Source organism: Callorhinus ursinus, unplaced genomic scaffold, assembly GCF_003265705.2.
Source record: "Callorhinus ursinus isolate GAN/ISIS: 27379988/994484 unplaced genomic scaffold, GSC_fseal_2.0 scaffold9, whole genome shotgun sequence".
In the NCBI taxonomy this organism is placed as follows: Eukaryota; Metazoa; Chordata; class Mammalia; order Carnivora; family Otariidae; genus Callorhinus; species Callorhinus ursinus.
Genome location: NW_027397071.1, coordinates 1,172,215 through 1,191,868, shown reverse-complemented (window position 1 = coordinate 1,191,868; position 19,654 = coordinate 1,172,215). Strand labels below are relative to the sequence as shown.

Sequence of the window (19,654 nt, the reverse complement as noted above, 5' to 3'; positions counted from 1 at the left end):
GCTTTGTAAAATTTTATCGTAAGGTTCTTAAAAGTGAATTCATTGTCTAACAGATAAAAAAAAGCAGTCTTAGGTAACCTTATGTCATTAACGTGTTCCACATGGTGGGCCTCTCCAGGTCTGCTGCACACCAGAGACCCAATGTCTGAGGTTTCCAATCAGAAATGATCATATTGGCAAGTGTCTCCTCTCTTGCTTACTTTTCCCTGTTTGCTCCAGTGACAATAGAGGCCATATCCAAACCCTCTTTGTTCAGTCCTTTGGCTAGAATCACCTCTCTGATTTCCAAGCCTCTTCTCTTTAGACTTTTCAGTCTGCTCACTGGCCAAACCAACAGAACGTGATGAAGAGGAGGGAGACAAGGAAGGAGAGGAAGCGAGCCAAAGATCTCTTTTGCAAACTGATGATACCTCAAGATCAACTGATTTGGGAAAATAGCCAGACTGTAAAGAATCTTTCTTCCAAATTTCTCATTAAAAAAAAAGTGGGACTATCCCCTTTGAAGTTCTGCAAATATTTGATAATAATAACAATTATGACTACCTTCATGAACCTATTAGCATGCTGCTGCACACTTTCTGTGTTTTATTTGTGTTGAGATAGAGAATTGCTTTTTATGTTTCTCCCACTTATTTTCTCTGTAGTTCTGACTTTTAACTCTTCCCCAAGCTATTGGCTGGTGATTCTGGTAACAAAAGGAACATACACTAGGGATTGGTGAGGCCATTGGTCATCTGTCAACAGAAGACAGTCAAGGGCTACAGAGATGGGGTTTTGAAATCATAAAGAAGTTTTCCAGCCAGTAAATGTGCTAGGTCCAGGAGATATAGAGACAAAAAAGGACACAGGGTCTTTACCCTAATTTAGGAGTGTCCTGTTCAACAAGAGAACAGCATGTAAATGACTAATTCCTGAACAGTGTGATGAATGTTACACCAAAGATACATTGAAGAGGCCACGGAGCACTGAGCAAGAAGTACTTAATACACCTGGAAAGCTCCAGGAACACTCCATAAAAGGCCAGTTATTTCCGCTGAATATTAAAGGGTACGCAGCAGTTTTCCATACGGACAAGAGGCAGAAAGAACTTTCCCAGGAGAGTTCACAGCATATACAAAGACATGGAGGTATGGAAGAGAAGGCACGTTCTGGGAACTGAAAATAGTTCAGGGCGGCTGGAGCTCCAGGTGCAAGATGAGACGGTGCGGTGGATACCAGAGATATTTATTCCATGTTAGGGGCCTGGATTTTATCCCATGGGCAGTCCTGTACCTCTGATCTTCTTCCCTTTCTCTTCCTGTTCCAGCACTTGAAAAGACACAGAACCAGAATATACTGTTCTTTCAGATCTAATTACTATATCTCAACTTCCTAATCCTTTTTCTTAGACTGCCCTTCAACCACTGAGGTGAGGTCAACCCTTCCACACATCCTTTTCCTTCCCTGGATCTGGAATTGTCTCCTATATATTGGTTATCCAGGAATATTCTACAGGACCTCCCAACAGAGGTCTGCAAATGGGCAAAAAAAAAAAAAAAAAAAAAAAGCCATCATTCAAAACTTGGCTCTAGATGGTACAATAAGTATATCTGCATGACGAATTGGCTGTCACTGATATGCCTTATAGTGGTTTGGAAGAACAGGTGTCCAACGGACAGATGCTTGGAGCTGAGTCAAAATTGTTCCTTACCCAGTGACTCCTAACTTGGGGACCCTGTCCCCACATGGAGTCTGAACAGGTAGCAATGGCAGTCCCCAAGGAGTTTTCATTGCCTCGAGAAAAATCACTGACAACACAACAGAGGCTAACTAAGAGATTAGGTTTCTTTGCATTTGACTGGAATGATCTGACTTTAATCAGGAAATACCAAATCGCACAAGAGGCAGATTAGCACAGTGGTGAAGAAGAGCAAGAGCTCCGGAGCTGGACCACCTGGGCTCACAGTGCAATCCTGCTGTCCCTCAGCATAATCTCAGCCAGGCTGTATCACCTTCTCATGCCTAAGTCTCCCTACCTATAAAATGGAGGTAACACTACTCCCTCCTAGTTGTTATAGTAAATGCAGACTGATTACAGATAAAATATATCAAAGAGAAAAAAAAAAACAATGAAAGCTTGAGGATCACTGGTCTACCTCAAGCAAAAGAAACGCCACCACCGTATGCCCAGGCTGTGACCTGTAACAGGAGAAAACATTCCTACTTCCCTGGAATCCAAACCTGTGTCAGCCCTCCGGCTCCGGACTGAATATGGAGGGACCCGCATGTTACTTAATTCCATTTCTCATTCTCTCCTCAAAGAACCAAACACGTGTCCCTCAAGCCTCTGTAGGCCTCATTATCTTGCAGATATTCCAGGCTCCAATATGTTAGCCATTAAAAAGACGTCACTCTGTTAGATGACACCATCCCTGGGCAAGAGCCATTGATAATAAAACAACTGCCAACTTTTCCCTGGCAAACCCCACACAGCCAAGAGGACAATGGTGGAAAACGTTCAGGACAGAGGAGGGAGAAGAAATAACAAGGCAGAGAAAAATGTCAAATATCGGTTGGAAGACCATAAGCCAGGGGATGTGATACACAGCCACGGCCTGGAAAAAGAGGGAGATTCTGGCAGGGATGCTGCCACCGGAGTCTAGTACAGGGCCAGCTACCTCGAATTGTAGATGCAGCAGTTCCTGAGAGGGACCCCAGCGCTGATGACTTACTCTCGCTCTGCTCAACGCCCACACACCCATGCCAGGGATAACACAAGAGTATGCAAAATCTACAGGGGCTAGTAGGATTGCCGGGAAAGAGCAGGATGAGATTGGCTGGAAAAACACAGTCAGTGGCTCAAGGGAGAACAAATAAAAATATAAAAATTGAAAGTGAGGGAGACACTTGGAAGTCGTGCTGGTTGAAAGAAGGCAAGGGGTTCGCTCACTGACTCTCGGCTTGCTACGTGAGTCTGCAGGAGCAACGGGGACCCAGGCAGGGGCGAGGGCAGGGCTGTCAGCTGACTGGCAAGCTGTGCCACACAGAGGGAGAGTGACATCACCCTCTGGATGCTGCCATTGGCTGGACTGGCAAACTCTGAAAGCTAGTATCTCACTCTGATCAGTGGTACCACCCATAAAATGGGAAACACTCTAACAATACCAATCAGCTTGGAGGCAAAAAGGGACAACCTGGACTGCAGATACTGTGTGAAATGATTATTACTATTATTATTGTACACTTAGGATTTGAACTCCTAGAAACAAACATATAAGATTGAACTGTATGAAACTGCTGATATTTTACCTCTTGGACCCACAAATCTAGTAATTTCCTATGTTCAGCTTAGGAGGTAGGTAAGGGGGTGGACAAGATTTGAGACACTTGGTTATAACAGAGAACCCTTCTAACAGACTTTAACTGAGACCCATCCTGCACATTTCTTCCCTAACTCACAAAGAAAAGTGGTTTCTTTCAGATCTAAGCACAGATGACCTGGCCCTGGGGCTGGGGCCTAGCTGACTCTTCTCTTTCTTCCTTTTCCCTTCCATTAACTGGAGACACTCTGATTCCACATGGAGTTTTGAGAGAAGGATCTGGGCCTTGACAGGTTTCCAGTCTGTGTCCAAGGAGGTGGGTCTTCACTCTAGGAACATGGCCTTGGGACAGCAGCTGCTTATGAGGGGGTCCCAGGAAAATCCCTGACCCCCTAAATATCTTCCTCCTCATCAGTGGAGATGCCTTCCTTTGGGTTAAGTATCAGCCTCGTTAATCATCCTCCTCCAGCAAGCAAATATATCTTATTCCCGTAATGCAGTTAATGGCTCCATTTTTAGATCACTCTCCCCTGCAACATGTAAAGGGACACTAGGTACCACGGAGGACTGCCGCCAACCACATTCCCAGCAAACAGCAGGACTGGCGGAGAATTAGCTCAGACTCACATGGCCTCGTACACCTCATCCTGCAGGTCTTCTTGTTTTCTCAGTGAGGGGCAACCTATTAAAGCTAGTTACCCATGTGAACCAACCGCCGCAGGATACAGGGCCTGCTACCGGCTCCTTTCTGTCAGCTCCGAAATGGTGGAATTTGAGTGTCATGGCTAAGCCTCCAAGAGTGGCCTCCATAGAGAAAAAGATCCCCTTCCAGAAAGCTCTGCAGAAGGACCACCAGACCCCGGGCCTGTTGTAGAGAAGCAGGGGCCTCTGGGGCACCATGCCAGCTAGGAGTATCTGGAGGAAACCCGGTCACATGGGATAGTCCCCCTTGCAGTTGCCTTAGACGCAATGGAGGCTGGGAGTAAGGGTAAAGCCCAAGGTCAAAGACAGGATGAAGGGTGCTGAGAGAACCCAGAGTCATACACTCCATGGCACTCTTTAAAACAAGTACATAGAACCTTCACTCCCCAGACAGATCATAATTTTAATCCTCTCCTTTTTATGTATGTGTTTGCTTTGGAGGAAGTCCCTGGGAATTATATAAAATTTCCCAAGCCGACTTGGGCCTTCTGTAAAATCTTGGCAGCCACTCCCAGCAGAGACAAGGCTTTCACATTAGATGTGGACTGAGAGACGCATAGCGTCCTCTTTCCTTCTGCTCCTCTGGCTATCCCTTTAAGGTGCAAAGTCTTTGCAGTTGTAATGCTCTGTCTAGCTGAGCACAGTGTGCTCACCAGGCAGGCGGACAGAGAGACCTCTCGAGGCTCTTCTTGTCCGTGGGACTCAATGCAAACACTCTTGCTTCTCTCCAGCTCCATGACCTTTGTCTTCTCTTTGGAATGCGCTGCCCACTGGGGTGGCCACCCATAACTATATAATTTTACCTCTCCGTTCCCCACTGAGCGAACTTTCTCAACTAAACCTCACTCTGCTTGGGCTCAGCCTCTGGGACCCCTTCTTTCCTGAGGCTCATGGACTCTGAAATTTGCTGGGAGTCCTCTTTTCTCCAGGCAGCTTTATGAACGTGTCCCCACTGTTCAGAGACAGCTCCGATGGCCTGAAGGGTGTGCATGCCTAATCTAGAATGAGGCTAAATCAGTGTCCATAGCATCAGTCCATCCCAGATTTGAATCAAAACTGCCCTTAGTCTTCAAACTAAGCCTATTTATAGATTCATTCTTTCTTCCCTTCTTGGTTGGTGTCTAAAACTAGCTCCCCACTGTTGCTACACCTGATTCACTGTTGGTTGGGGTAACGGAGTTCCTGGTTTTTAATTTCTCTGCCACTCATCAACTCTGTTTGCTGTTTTATAACTAAGTAAACAATTATTATTTTACTCTGTATACCTGGCACTGTAGGAAATAATCTAAGACTAGAAGCCTGAAAAAGGTACAGTCCCAGTCTTCAAGGAACTTACATTCTACCAGCAGGCAGAGCCCACGAACACAAACTGAGACATCAATTCATCAAGCTGAGGGGATCTGTTTTCCCTAGGAATAGGAAGGTGCTACTGTCTCCTCCTGGAAGGAGAAATCTCCCAGAGGTCACTCTGGATATTGTGCCCTGGGGCTAGGCCTGATGAAAAGTAAACATACACGGGTCTACCCAAAGCCAGATTTGAGCCACATAGTTTCTGAGAAATCTAGAAGGAGGGACAATTTAGAAGTAAACACAATTGCCCTTCCATTGCAGAGACAATGCCAGAAGCAAAATCTGACAGTGTCTCCATCCAAAAGGACCAGCTGTCTACCACTCCTTCCTTCAACATGAACACACACACACACACACACACACACACACACACACACACACACACATACTTCTGGTGGAGACTTCTAATCAGGGACACAATTACATAGGAAGACAAAGTAACAACTCCCTAAGTACAGTTTGGAGAGTGGTGACCTTCTCACACTGAAGCGTGTGAATGGCACTTCCTAAGGAAGCGGGGAAAGACTGTGACAAGGTCTGGTGACGGTGACACCACAGGGCTGACACTGGATTCACTGGGGCTTCTGCAGGCGTTCTGAAAGGCCCAATGAATGTCACTTCTTGTCCTCATTTGAACTCAGAATAAAGTCTGAGAAAGATGTAGGAGCCTGAAGCCATGGAGACTGAAATACCAGTTTCATTATTGATAAAGGTGTGTGGATACTATGGCACAGGTGTGGAGGTTGAATGAGTGGGTCAGAACTCCCCTGAAACAAGCCAGCCCCCCGGAATGGCAGGCCTCCTCTGCCGGACTCACCACACAGTGGCAAGAGCCCAGAATGTACACTGTGTGCAGGCAGGCAGGTCCTCAAGAGTGCCTTCTCCCAGACTCAGCAATCAGATGGGTCACTCTGATGCCCAGTGAGGGGATGGAGAAAGCGAGAGGGCTAGAAGCCAGGAGTATTCTCCGTGGCTATCTCTTTACATGGAAATATGAGGAATGGAAATAAGTATCCTCACCCCAGCGCCGCCCCAGCCCCCCCCCCCAAGTTCTTCTCTTTGCCCAGGACACGGCTGTCGCCTGGCTGGCCCCACTCAGAGGACGCCTCGCTGAGAGGCTGGTAGGATGGGAGAGACTCAGGAGAGGCATGGAAGAGACTGCAGCGGGTGCTGTGTCCTCCCCGTCTTCCCTCCACACCCCTCCCTTCCTGAGCCTTTGGATTGCAGAGGGATAGATTGAGATAGACAAACCTAAACGTGTTTTGGTTTGAGGTTTGGCAAATTCTGTAACTCCAAAGTATTCCACAAATGTTTTGTGTTCTGCAAAACCAAAAAATATTGGCCAAGCACTTCCCCCCCCCAAATTTTAAGCCCATGTGTTTTTAAAGGAAATGTAATCCGTATGTTTTGGGTACATTTATATGCAACTCATCAAACCATGCTTGTCCCCATGAGTCATTTGATGTCTAAAATGCATGGGGATGATCATAGATTTACAAAAACTCTGTTAGCACAAGAAGGGCAACAGGTGACGCACTGGATGGAAGGTAAGGAACTAGATTCTGGTGTCAGCACAGAACCACCAGACCCCAGAAGATTTACAAATAATCCCCTATATCCTCATCCATCAATCTTTCCCATCTGCAAAATGACATTAATAACTCTTGCCCTCATCAGATCCTGCAGGCAGGGAGTGAGATTTCAAGTCTGACTGTCAGGTCATTTTGAGCTTTTTAAAGACAAAATACAAGCGTCCCTATACCTGCCCCCCATGGGTCTATATTAATCTAGCTTCCCAGAGTGCTGGAGGACAAAAATGGCTTCTATATTCAATGATTCATCTTTGCCCTCTCATGAGACAGGGGACTTCAAGGCCATTATGTCATGGTTTCACCTGCTAGGGAAGTTCAACCTGATTTCCTGTCCTCTACTAGGGAGCGCCTTGTTTACGGGGAGTATAGAAAGTAGATGATAAAGCCATGGGGAAGGCTACAAAGACAGGTGGAGAATATACAGGTTGTTTTATTTGGAAGAGAGAAGATTCTGGGTACTTGAGTAGTATCTTTAAGTAAATGAAGGGTTTTCAGAGGAGGAGTTCTAGTCTCCCTATCTGTTGAAGACAAAATAAGTCAAGTTTAAACTGTTAGCATGATAGAGCACAAAGTTCACAGGCTTTGAAGTCAGGTGAACCGGGAGTTACTCCGTGCTCCAGCTTTGCTCTGTGACACTAGGGAAACTGCTTAAGCTCTCTGAGGCTCAGTTTCTTCATTTGTAAAATATTTTAAAATATTTTAAAGATTAGAAGAAAAAAACCCTAAGTAAAAGGTCTGAACACAGTAAGTGTTCAATCACAGATAATTTCAGTAATTACTAATGTTACTTAAAGTAGCCTGCAGCGTTTAATGGGGCATACGTCACAAAGAATCACCATGCTACCAGAAATATAAACAAATAAGGCACTGAAATGGGCCAATGAGGATCCGCAGTTCTGCTTTCCTGGAGTCCTTACAAAGAAGAGTAACCCATGAGGCAGGACAAACCAATAACTGTCCTGAGCAGGAAGACATTCACCAGCCCCAGAGCAGACCCAGGCCAGGGCCAAATGATGCATCAAGGTCCCTTCTAGCCCAGTGAGGGGACGGGAGGACCCCAGAACTTGCACCAAGATGTCATCACAACTTCCTAACCAGAGGCAAGTGCTTCAAGATACATGGTCTTATTCCCCAGATTAAAGCATGGTTCCAGTTCTCAGAGCAGAACTCTGATGCTGCTCAGTACAGCCTCTCTATTCCAATGTTCTGTTCTAGGTCACGCCTCTGAAAAACAAGGACTCCAGTGGAAGAAAAACTGCAAGGAAAAATCAAAACAATCTTCAAAGTTCCAAGAAGAAAATAAGCAAGTACTAAATGTCACTGGAGATACAGAAGGAAAGAAAGAGAAGGTAGTTGAGTAACTAAAGTCATAGGGTTGACCCCTCATGGTGTCTAGGGCAGAAATTCTTAACTCTTGGTCATGGAACTTTTTGAAAATCTGAAGAAAGCTATAGATCTCTCCCCAGAAAAATGCATACCTGCTCATCCACACACCAATTTTCCTTATAATACCTGGGAACTCACAGAACCCCGGAAATCCATCCATGGACTCCAAGCTAACGATTTGTAAATACCCTAGCGGCTTCTTTATGAAAGGCCAGCTTCTACTCCGAGCACATCATCACTAGCAAGATCCTCAATAAGCCTAGAATGCAGAGCCCCGAAAAGAAAGCAACAGGAAAAAGTTCACAGGCACGTTCTACCACCTGAACATGGAATATAAACTAACTGGCGGGAAGAGGGCTGTCCCAAATGGAAGGAATAAGTATGCATTCCTCATTGGCTAAATTTTGAAGACAAAGGTCTTTGCTGAACAGGAAAGCATTTGGCCTGGAGTTCTTGTGCCTGAATTCTAGTGTGGCCACACCACTAACTGCTTGCTTGATCTAGAACACATTACACAATTTTGCCATCTTCAAACTAGAAGTTTAAGTGAATTTTTCTTCAGTAGATACAACTTTAAGAAATTCTGAGGTAAATAAAATTTTATAGCAATCTAAATGTATTTTAAATATAAAATAAGAGTTTCACAAAGAAGTGCTTCCATAGGGGATTAAGGGTACACTTATTGTGATGAGCGCTGAGTAACATATAGAATTGTTGAATCACTAAATTGTACACCTGAAACTAATATAACACTGTATGCTAACCATAATGGAATTCAAAAAAAACAAATAAATACTTTTTTTTAAAGAAGAAGTGCTTCGGGGGTCCTGGGTGGTGCAGTCAGTTAAGCACCTGACTCTTTGTTTTGGCTCAGGTCATGATCTCAGGGTGGTGAGACTGAGCCCCAAATCGGGCTCTGAACTCAGCAAGGAGTCTGCTAAAATTTCTCTCTCCCTCTCCCTCTGCCCCTCCCTATCTTCACTCTCTCTTCCTCTCTCTCTCTCTCAAATAAATAAATCTTTTTTTAAAAAAAAGAAGTGCTTCCATAAATAATTTTGTAAAGGAAATGATCACCACAGATGATTTTTAGCAGAAATCTGGGTTCCGGTAGAATGCTATTATATAGTTCATGAAGTGATCCTAAATATACTAGATAGTTTATCTGAAAACTCTTGCAGAGAAAATAGCAAAGGTAACTCCTGACGGTCTGTGTCATTCAGATGTAAAGAAATGCCCCCAAATGAGGAAAATGTCTGAACATTACGTAAATGGTTATTGCAAAGCCTACACACTTTACAAGACACACGTGTCACATTTGTGGTTTCAGTATGGTTTATATAAAGTGAGCTTTTCTGACTGAATAACCTTAGATAGATCTGTGTTCCCTAGCAACTTCAGTTCTCCCCTAGCTCTCTGGATAACAGATTTTAATTTTAATTAGGAAGGGTGGGAAAGAAAGGATTTAGAGAGAAGCAGAATTAACCAGAAAAATGCCACAGCCACTAAGACCACTTACAACAAGAGCAAATAGTCCTGCAAATGTCAGCAGCTCTTAAGAGTTTCCCTACATGATAACCTAATCCTAATGATGATGCTGGGGCATCAAGAAAGGTCATGTTCTAGAAACTGTCTTTACTAAGGCATGCAACATCTAATATATTTTGGGAATATTTCTTAAGAGAAAAATGGCTAATTTTTAACAGTTTTTAGCTAATCTTAAAGGTGATAATTTTCTGATAATTTTTATTTGTCCACAATTCCTTGTTTGATAATACAAAGTAAATGAGGTGCCACTGTAGGTGCTATAGCCACCTAGAGTACTTAGCAGAAAAAGGAGCAATCTTTTGATGATAATAAATCACCATAAAATTTGGTTTAAATGACTGGATTATCAAGCATGGTGTAGGGAGAAAAACACCAGGAGGGATCTGTACAGAGTGTTAACAAAAATTGGAAAACTCAACTTTTTGAGGACAGCTTTTTGATTGGCTATCCATCTCTCTTTGCCTGAGTCAGCACAGAGGCATAGATTTCAAGTTTTCCCCAAAAAGCAGGAGCCAAAAGCCACCAATGGGGTGTGGGGAGGGTGGATGGGAATAATGTCATGAAGAAAAGAAATGTCGGTGTCTTTCCCAATTATCCTTACCTGTTTCTTCCAGAATCTCTGAATCCTTTAGCAAAAGGGTTTCGATCAATTTTTAATCTGGTGATCTGGAAACAAACAAAGAACATAAATTCTATTTTTATTAACTGATTTCTTTTTTGGTTTCTCCTGGAAAATTAACAGAAATCACTCTGTTGGTAACAGCTGTTGCTTTTATTTAGTTTCCTTTAAGTCTGAGATTTAAATGGAAGTTGATATAGGACATGGGCCTGGCACCCAGATGTCTGACCCACCTGACCCACTTCTCCCTAAAAACTGAGGTCTTCCCAGTATGTGACTATAAACTCTCTTCTGCTCACCTTTCTTGCCCCAGAAAAGGTGATAAATCACTTGCCTAGACACACAAAGGCATGGAAATAGAAAACTGGGCAATGGTCAAGTCCGTGGTACATGACACACAGGAAGAACTTGAAAAGCATTTGTTGAGTGAATGAGTGAGCGAGCAAGTGAGTGAATGATGAACAAATGGATTCAGTCAATCCAATCCAATGGAATTGGACCCCCAGACAATCTGCCTCAGGCTGAAAGGTCCATATAATTGACTGCACTTGCCATTTCACTTTAGTTGTCCCTTCCCTGCCCCTCGAGATGGTTCATTTAATGACCTAAAATGGTCTTGTAAAAGACATAAAAAGTAGCTACACTTTTGTCAAGGTTGCATCCAAAAGGAAAATCTATAAACGGGGGAACCCGGTGGGACAGGCTACATCCAGTCCCCAAGGCTCACAAGCAAATCAGAAGACATGAATGACTGTGTGACCCAGGTTGGATGGGTCCTCAGGAGCCATCTGGTTCAACCTCCACTCAGAGCATAAGCCCCTCTCTATCACATCTTACCTTAGCCTCTTCGAACTCAGCGAGGGTTGTACACACCACCCCCGTGCCCCCAGACTAGACCAAGCCTGACCAACAAATTCCACATGTGTTCTTACGTTTCCACTTTCAGCCTTGGTCATGGGAGGCATTTTTGATATTTTTGTGTCTAAACCAGATGTCAGTGACTCACTATCTTCAGGCAACAGAGACTTCGGGGTGGGGGCGAGGGAGCCCAGGAAAGGAGGCAAGGCGTTTTCAATGGAAGGTGTTTGTAGAAAGAAAGGAATCTCATTGAAGACCACCTTCCCATTTCTGATTGTTGCAGAACTTATTACCAGGATGGCTAAAGATTTTCTTATGTTGCAAATCTTTTCCAAGTCCGTCTTCCATCTTACTTTGTCAGAGTGGAATTTCCCAAAGCCGCAATCTTTAAACGTCTTTAAAATGCAATGTGAGATTCTGACCAACAGACTCTGACTTGAAAGTACCAAAGTTAATTTTTTTTCCCTAAAACATTCCTTGCCTTGAGAATGGCACACTAATAATGCAGCACTAATAATGTAGCAAAAGCAATTTTACATCTATTTTTATAGACCAGAGCAGGAGCCTGAAGCTTTGGCTCTCTAAAGTCGAGTGTCTGCCCTGTGAATATTGTATTGAGTTTAAAGACTGTCACTGCTTTTCTGTTTTTGACTTAAAATCCATTCTTTCTTCCTTCGTAATCCACAGCAATAAACCGCACACCATATTTTCTTTTCAAGTTGGGGTTATAATATTTTATTTTCTCTTTCAAGTTGGCTTATCCTATCCGGCTCATTTATGATAGGGGTTTCTGATATATGATTGTGCTGCCATGTTTAGGGGGCCTCCACAGACTCCTGTAAATAAAATGACATTCTATTTCATGGGCCTGGGAGAAAAGGTTGAAAAGCTGCTTCCCACAGCTCATTCTATCTCAGGCCAAGAAGTCTGCATGGAGATTGAATAGAAAAGTGCCACCAAATGTTAGGAAAAACAGCACCTCTCTACTTGTTTGGAAGCTTTTAATGTGAGATTTAGAGAGCTTTATGTAGTGTGGTTGCGTACTCATTATTTATCAAGTACCTTTGTGTGCAAGGCAAGGTGACAGGAGGCACAGGTGACAGTGATATACAGTCCATATATGGCTGTGTACTGTCTGGTGCCTCCCTCCCCAGAAACTTATAATCTAGAAGAAAAAAGCAGACATATACACTAACACATAGACACTAACACAACACGGGAATTGGTAAGGTTTGCCATGAAGGCAAATGAGAGCCTCAGAGGGAATAGCGAGAGTCCCAAGTTGAAGGCGAAACCTCAGACACAGCACATGAGCTGGGCCTCGAAGGATGTGTAGGACTTTAATGAAAAGTGCAAAAAAGAGGAGAAAGGAACCCGGGAAGCATTGCATAAGACATGGACTACGGAAGTCAGAGCCCTGAAGTAGAAAAGCATGAAGGAATGAAGCGTACACGAGAAGCACCAAGAAGCCCAGTTTGGCCAGAGCACAGGGTATGGGAAGACAGGCAGCAAGGGACAGCATGAGAGGCTGCCCTGAGGCCCTATCACAGAATACTTAACTGCCCTGCTTAGGCAACTACATACCCTCTAGGCAGAAGAGAGCAACCTCTTCAGCAATATAAACCGAACTATGAGCCCAGTTGATGCTCGTGCTGACAACTTTGGCGATGTCTACTAATCCTCAGGGTAACAAGGACAATAATTTGGAGGAATAAACCAATGTTTTCTCAACCTCAATAATCCATAGTCCCGTGGTTCCCATATGAAGAGCCAGCCTGCAGGCATCCGCCCCTTCAAGTATCTCATATAGCATAGAAAGGGGTTGCAAATGACAGCTGGGCCACAAAGCCCGCTGTCCTGTGGAAGACAAGGATGTGACATCAGGTGAATTCTTATCAGAGGGGGAAAGAAGTAAGAGATCTTCTGCTCCCACCTCAGGGGAGTATGAAAAAAGAGGAAACAGACGAAAGAGAAGCAAGCAGGTGGACTTACACGTGTCTTAGCTCCCTACTCAAACCAAAATCCAGGGGTGCGGGTGGGGAGCTTCAGAGGAAAACTGGCAGGGCAACCTCCACACACACACACACATACACACACACACACACACACACAGGGCAGGCTGCATCAAAGTAAGAGGACAAGTCAGCATCTCCACGCCTCCTATCGCCCTTTCCATGGCGAGTCAGGGACTTAGAGGTTCTCACATGCCATGACAGGGAAGGGAGGGTGACCCTAACACAGAGGTGCCACAGCCTAGGCAGGAGCCCAGTGGAGGACCCAGATGAGCCCTGAGGTGAGGCTGAGCCATCCAGGGAGGCCCAGGAGGTCCAACTGAAGCAAAAACATGACAGCACAAGCTCAGCAGTCTTCTATCAGTACAGCATGTCCACACAAGGGACCCAAGGCCCAGACTAGTCATGACGGTCACCAGCAGAGGCCAGTGAGGCCCCCAGCACAGGGACCCACAAGCAGCCGCATGAGGACTCATAACCCCCGCTGCCTCTGCCCTGCGCACACACCACACATCTAGAGGCCATCTGGAGTAGTGTGGGAGACTCATTTGAATAGTTAATTTTCAACCCTACTCCACAGCCACGTTTATCAGTTAGACCCAAATATGGCTTTTAGTCTCCATCTCCCCACCTTCAACCAGAACACAGTCATCTTTTCATTAAATTACTCTATATAACCTCGGGACGAATCTTTCTTCTTCCACTCTTGTCCCTGTCTGGTCTCTTCTCTACACAGCAACCAAAGTGATCTTTGTTAACAGATATATGGACCATGTCATTCTCATCAGTGGCTACCACTCTACTCAAAACTCAACCCAAACTCCTTGGCTGACCTTGCAGGGCCCCTGCCTAGCACTCCATCCCCACCCACACTCCGCTACACCTGGGCCACAGGCTCCCGCCAAACTCAGCTGCTCTCAGTGCTGGAGTGTGTCAAGCTCTTTCCCTGCTCAGGCCCCTCACACTCACTCTACCTCCAGTCAAAAAAAAATGTTCTTTTCTGTGCTCTTCACATAGCTGATGCCTCGTCCTAAGTCTCAGTGTAAACGTTACCTCCTGAGAGAGATGGTCATTGATCATCCATCCAAAATAGGATGCTTTCAGTTAAGAACCATGCCTATTTTCTACACCATTTTATTAAGAACCTAACATGACATGCTCTTTGGGCTCAATGAATATTTGTTCAGTGAGTGAATGAGTGAGTGAGTGAGCGCATGAATGAATAATGTGGGAAAGAAGGATTTCCAGCCCCAAAGCCAATACGAGCCTTAGAGAATACAGACCAGACAACTCCCTCGATCCTATCTGCTTTCACTGGAGCACCACAGACAGAAGTCTCAAATGTCCTCCCGGGAAGAACGAGGTCTATTAGTAACTGTCTGCGCAGCTAAAACTATTCTGCAGCAGTCATGTTCAAACCTGCTCCAGTGATAATGAGGAGACATGGAAAGTCAGAGGTTGGGGAAGCATTTTTCTTCCCCGATTTAATTTCCATTATCCTGATTTTACAGTCTGCGTCATCGAAGACTGTAGCACAGGAAGAGGTGGTCGCTGGCTTGCCACCTTTGGTTTTAATCATTTTCACTGACTTTTTGCCTAGAAACATCCAGGCAGTTAATAAATGAGGTACACCTCACAGTGCACGGCGCAGACATAAATCCCACAACCTACAAAGAAAATGAAACTTCAATATCCTGAGTATGATTTTACAATACCAAGGCTGAAAAGGCCTTCCCTTATTAACACTCTCTTAGTTATTCTTTTTTTTTTCTACCATATTGCTTTGAAAGATGTTCATCAGGGAAGAAAAAAAAACTCAGCCCATATGAAAAATAAAAAATAAAAAACTTCTGCACTGATTTGATTGAAAAGTTAGAGCACAACGGGCTCGATAGTTTAGGATATAATGAGTGGCTCAGAACTCCTATTGGATTTGCTTACGCAAACCTGGCTGTGGTTCCAGACTTCCTATCTGGTTCATGTAGCCAATTCTCATCAAGAAATAAGACTGTGTTACCTGAGGAGAACAGGGCTGTGTCTTTTTGAAATCTAGTTTCCTCTTTGGGGAAAAAAAAAATCAAGGTTCAGCCGTCTTTTCCCCTTAGAGAAGACAAAAACGCTGCAACGGAAATTTCCTGCTAATTCCATGAGGACATGTTGGCGTCAGCTTCTTCCAAGAAAAAGCATTCAGTGTAGAGTCACCTTTATTCCCACTTCTACCACTTTATTCTCCACGATGAGATTCTGGGCATGGTGTACCTTCCTCTCTGCCTTAGGCCTGCCAAGTTGGCACTCCAAGAGCAAATAATAGTAATAATAACTTCAGTATGCTAGCGGCCCTGGGAGTCTATGGGTCAGTCAGCAAGGGTGGGAGGAAGGAATGGGAAGGGGGGAAAGGAAAGCATAAAATATTTCATGAAAATAGAAACTCTTTCTTCACATTTCATGACTACTTATACCCAAAAAAGAGGACCACAGCTATGTAAGGAAACTGGTAGTGGAGGTGTGTTGGCTAATTATTCATTCAGTCCTTTTTCAAGCACATATTCAGTGTTGTGCACCATGGGACAGACACAAATGCCTTAGAATTACACAGATGGAAGGGTCCTTATTCTTAATTAGTGGTTTCTGGGCTTCAGGACAATTCTAATTCCCTCCCTCCAACATTTAAGGGATCAACATTGGTATTCCATATTTATTCTGTCAAACGAAAAGAATTACACCAATCCACAATCTCCTGCCATCATTTCATAAATTAAATGACATTTTAGGGGCGCCTGGGTGGCTGAGTCATTAAGCGTCTGCCTTCGGCTCAGGTCAGGATCCCAGGGTCCTGGGATCAAGTCCCACATCGGGCTCCCTGCTCAGCAGGAAGCCTGCTTCTCCCTCTCCCACCTCCCCCCCGCTTGTGTTCCTGCTCTCGCTATCTCTCTCTGTCAAATAAATAAATAAAATCTTTTAAAAAATGACATTTTAGTATCAAAAAAGGTTAAAAGGACAAAATAAAATACAGCCTATTTAAATGAACGTTTACAGGTATAAACTGCCCCTATCCTGCCTTTATTTTTCTCATCTTTCAGTGGACTATAAAAAATGTCTCCATAGACTGGTAGCTGAGAAGCAAACCACCAATTTACAAATGAGGATTCGGAGGTGAAGCGATTTGTCAGAAGCAGTAGAGTCTGTCAGCTGCAGAGTTGGGTCTAGAACCTGAGTCCCCTAACTCCCGATCTGCTGTTTTCTACACTGGGTTTTGTAGAGGCACAATGTTTGTTTCTCAAAAAGCTCAAAATATTGAGAGGAAGATTGGTCATGCGCACAGCTTAGAATGTGACAGGGTCATGAGAGAGGCACGGCGCACAACAGTTCGATGAGGGAAAGCTCATTCACAGCTGAAAAATGTAAGGAACGTTGTAGGGGAAAATGTCGGGAAGGTTTGCATTTGTACTGAACTCGAAGAGTAGAAGGAAGCTAGACAGATAAAGATGAACAGAAAGGTCATTCCTGGAAAGACAACAGCACAAGCAAAAGCAAAGTGCTACCAAGTGCAAGCAGCAGTAAAACCCCGACTAGATTGCTGAACTCCTGTGGATGCATGATGATGATTAGCGGGAAATGAGCCTAGAAATGTAGCTGGTAACTAGCTACAGAGGACCTTAATGGAAAGACTTGGGATCTTGGACTATATATACTCCCTTCTGGCACTGAGGAGTCAACAGTTTTTGACAGAGAAATGATGCGATCTGAGCTATGTTCTAGGAAAACCCATCCCTCAGTTAATATACGTGATGGCTCATGAGACATTAAACATGCAGTCCCCGTGACTGGGCTGGAAGCTGTCACAACAGCCTAAGGTGGAAGGAGGGCAGGTCCAGAACAAGGGTAGAAGCAGTAAGATGAGAAAGAAGAAAATATTCCATCAGTAGAAGCCACAGAGTTTAGTGGCAGATTGGATGTGTGGAGAGTCAGGTGTCCAGCCAGCCTCAGTGGCAAGATGGAAGCCAACAGGAAATACAGGCTTTAACAATGGAGAGGACTGGCAGGGGTGACAAAGGAATAGTATAGCTTGGAATATTTTGTTTACGAGCAACAAAACACCTTTCCCACCTTTCCCACCTTTCAAGTGCGGACTTGCTACAACTCTATTGGTCTCACCTGTTGTGGGGGTTAAAAAAGGTTCGAATGTTCACACATGAACATTCGAATAATTTTCTTTTTTTAAAAAAGATTTTGTTTATTTATTCATGAGAGACAAAGAGAGAGAGAGAAGCAGAGGGAGAAGCAGGCTCCCAAGGAGCAGGGAGCCCGATGCGGGACTCGATCCCAGGTCCCCAGGACCTGAGGCAAAGGCAGACACTTAACCATCTGAGCCACCCAGGTGCCCTCAAATAATTTTCAATATTTGTGTGTGTTGACTGCCTCTGCTTGAAAACAATAAATTGTTCCCTACCCTCAATTAAAAACATGCAGAAAAAAAGAGGGAGAAATTATGATTTCAGAGCTAATAGAGAACTTCGAAAACAGAGGCCAACTGGTCATTTTCTTGAAGAAGAAATCAAAACCCCAAAAGAAAATACCTTGCTCAGAGTGACACAGGTAGCTAGTAGTTCATTTAGGATGAAAACCCAGGTCTCCAAACTACTAGTCTACTGCCTTTCCTTATTAGGAAGACTGGATAACATTTCACTTCAATTCCATTCCTCATACTGTCCTTCCTTCATTGTGTTCCTGAGAACAATGAGGATTTTCCCCCCTCCATTGACTTTTCCTCTTTACTCTCTCATGCCTCCTAGCCATTCCTTTAAAAAGAAATATATGAAGTAAATAATTTTGTCATAAAATAGTAATCTTTCTCATTGAAGACAGTTGAGGGAAATAAAAACACAGTAGTAGGTGATCTAGCTCACAGAAGAGAATGGTTTATGCTACCCGGCATCTCTGAGACAAGTCTGAAAATGATTGCTAGGTAACAGGATGCAGACCTCCAGATTCCTGGGGGAAAGACCCGAGGTTAGTTTGCTTTACTAGAAGACACTGTGTTATATGAAATCATAACTACACAGCCAAAGGGAATGTTAAATAATTGTGCTTGTTGATGTATCTGGGGAATGAAGCCTTGTTAAACGGGCAAAAGCTGTTATCTTGATTTCAAACCCGGCAGAAGTGAGTATGCATGACTCATCTACTTTGAATGTCAGCACATCATGAGTTCACCAACATGACATGAGAACAGAAAGATCAAACTGGTTACCTATTGGTTATAACACCTTCAAGAGCCAATGCAGGTCCTCTAATTCCCAACGATCCACTTTCTCCTTAATAAGCAATTTATTCTGTATAATTGCCTCTACTCCCCACTCCCCTTCATGCCTGTGCAGACCCAGCCGTTGACCAATGTAGGCTTCTACTAGTGACTTTATGGGTGTTCCCTCATCTAGTCCTCATCACTAACTTGATGAGGCCAGGACATTTTCAGGCCAGGAAATACTGATGAAGGGAGTTAAGAAACTTGCTCAAGGTCATACAATCTGTCCGTGGAAAGGTCAGAAATCAAACCGGGTATGCCTGCTATCAAATCCCATGAACTTAATCATGGTGCCCCGCCCCCAACAAACTACCACTGCCCCCACCCCAGTCCAGATGAAGACAAAATATTCATGAGTAGAATGTCCTCAGACACAGGAATGCTGTGAGAGAAGGTAGAAGAAGTGAGAGGGATTTCAGGCAGCCATGTTTGGTCTTCTTTCATTGACAATGTCACGGTGAGTTGTGGCTTTTTCATTTCAGCTTGGGTGACAGTACTGACCCTCATGGCCTCTATAACTGATCGTGGTGAGGCAGCAGAATATTCATTCACCAGTGTTCTAGTTTGCCCCACAAGCTAAATTCTAAAGTTATAATATTTGTTGCCACATCTCTGCCTTCATGAGAAACTAATGATTAAAATGGTGGCTGGCTATCTTGGGAAAAAGTCCCATCAGTTATTCAAAGAACTTAGACTTGTGCTCCCCTCCTCTCCTGAACCACAATTAACCCCAAGGTTCCAATCACTCCAAAGGGCATTGGCTATATTGCTGCACTATCTTGTTTCAGAGCTTGAAAAATCTTGATTATTAAAGATTCCTGTAAGGACCCTCCATGGCTTCTGTTATTTTACTACCTAAGGAGTTTGAAAGGGTTCAATAGTTTTTTAATAACACCCAAAGCAAACTAAAACGCTTCCTCTACTTTAGATCAAATGTGGCAACCACAAGGAAAATCTAAAGTTGGGAATGCTTTACAGCTGCTGAG

The 19,654-nt window shown here is 44.1% G+C and overlaps 1 protein-coding gene across 6 annotated transcripts in view; it reads right to left on the bottom strand.

The window, feature by feature from the left end:
- The window catches only part of TBX15 (T-box transcription factor 15), a 191,782-nt gene that overhangs the window by 106,396 nt on the left and 65,732 nt on the right, over positions 1 to 19,654 (bottom strand). For all 6 annotated transcript variants that reach the window (XM_073896062.1, XM_025872611.2, XM_073896061.1 and 3 more), the window contains one exon: positions 10,476 to 10,540. In XM_073896062.1, coding sequence (XP_073752163.1) covers positions 10,476 to 10,540 — 65 coding nt within the window. The remainder of the gene's footprint in view (positions 1 to 10,475; positions 10,541 to 19,654) is intronic.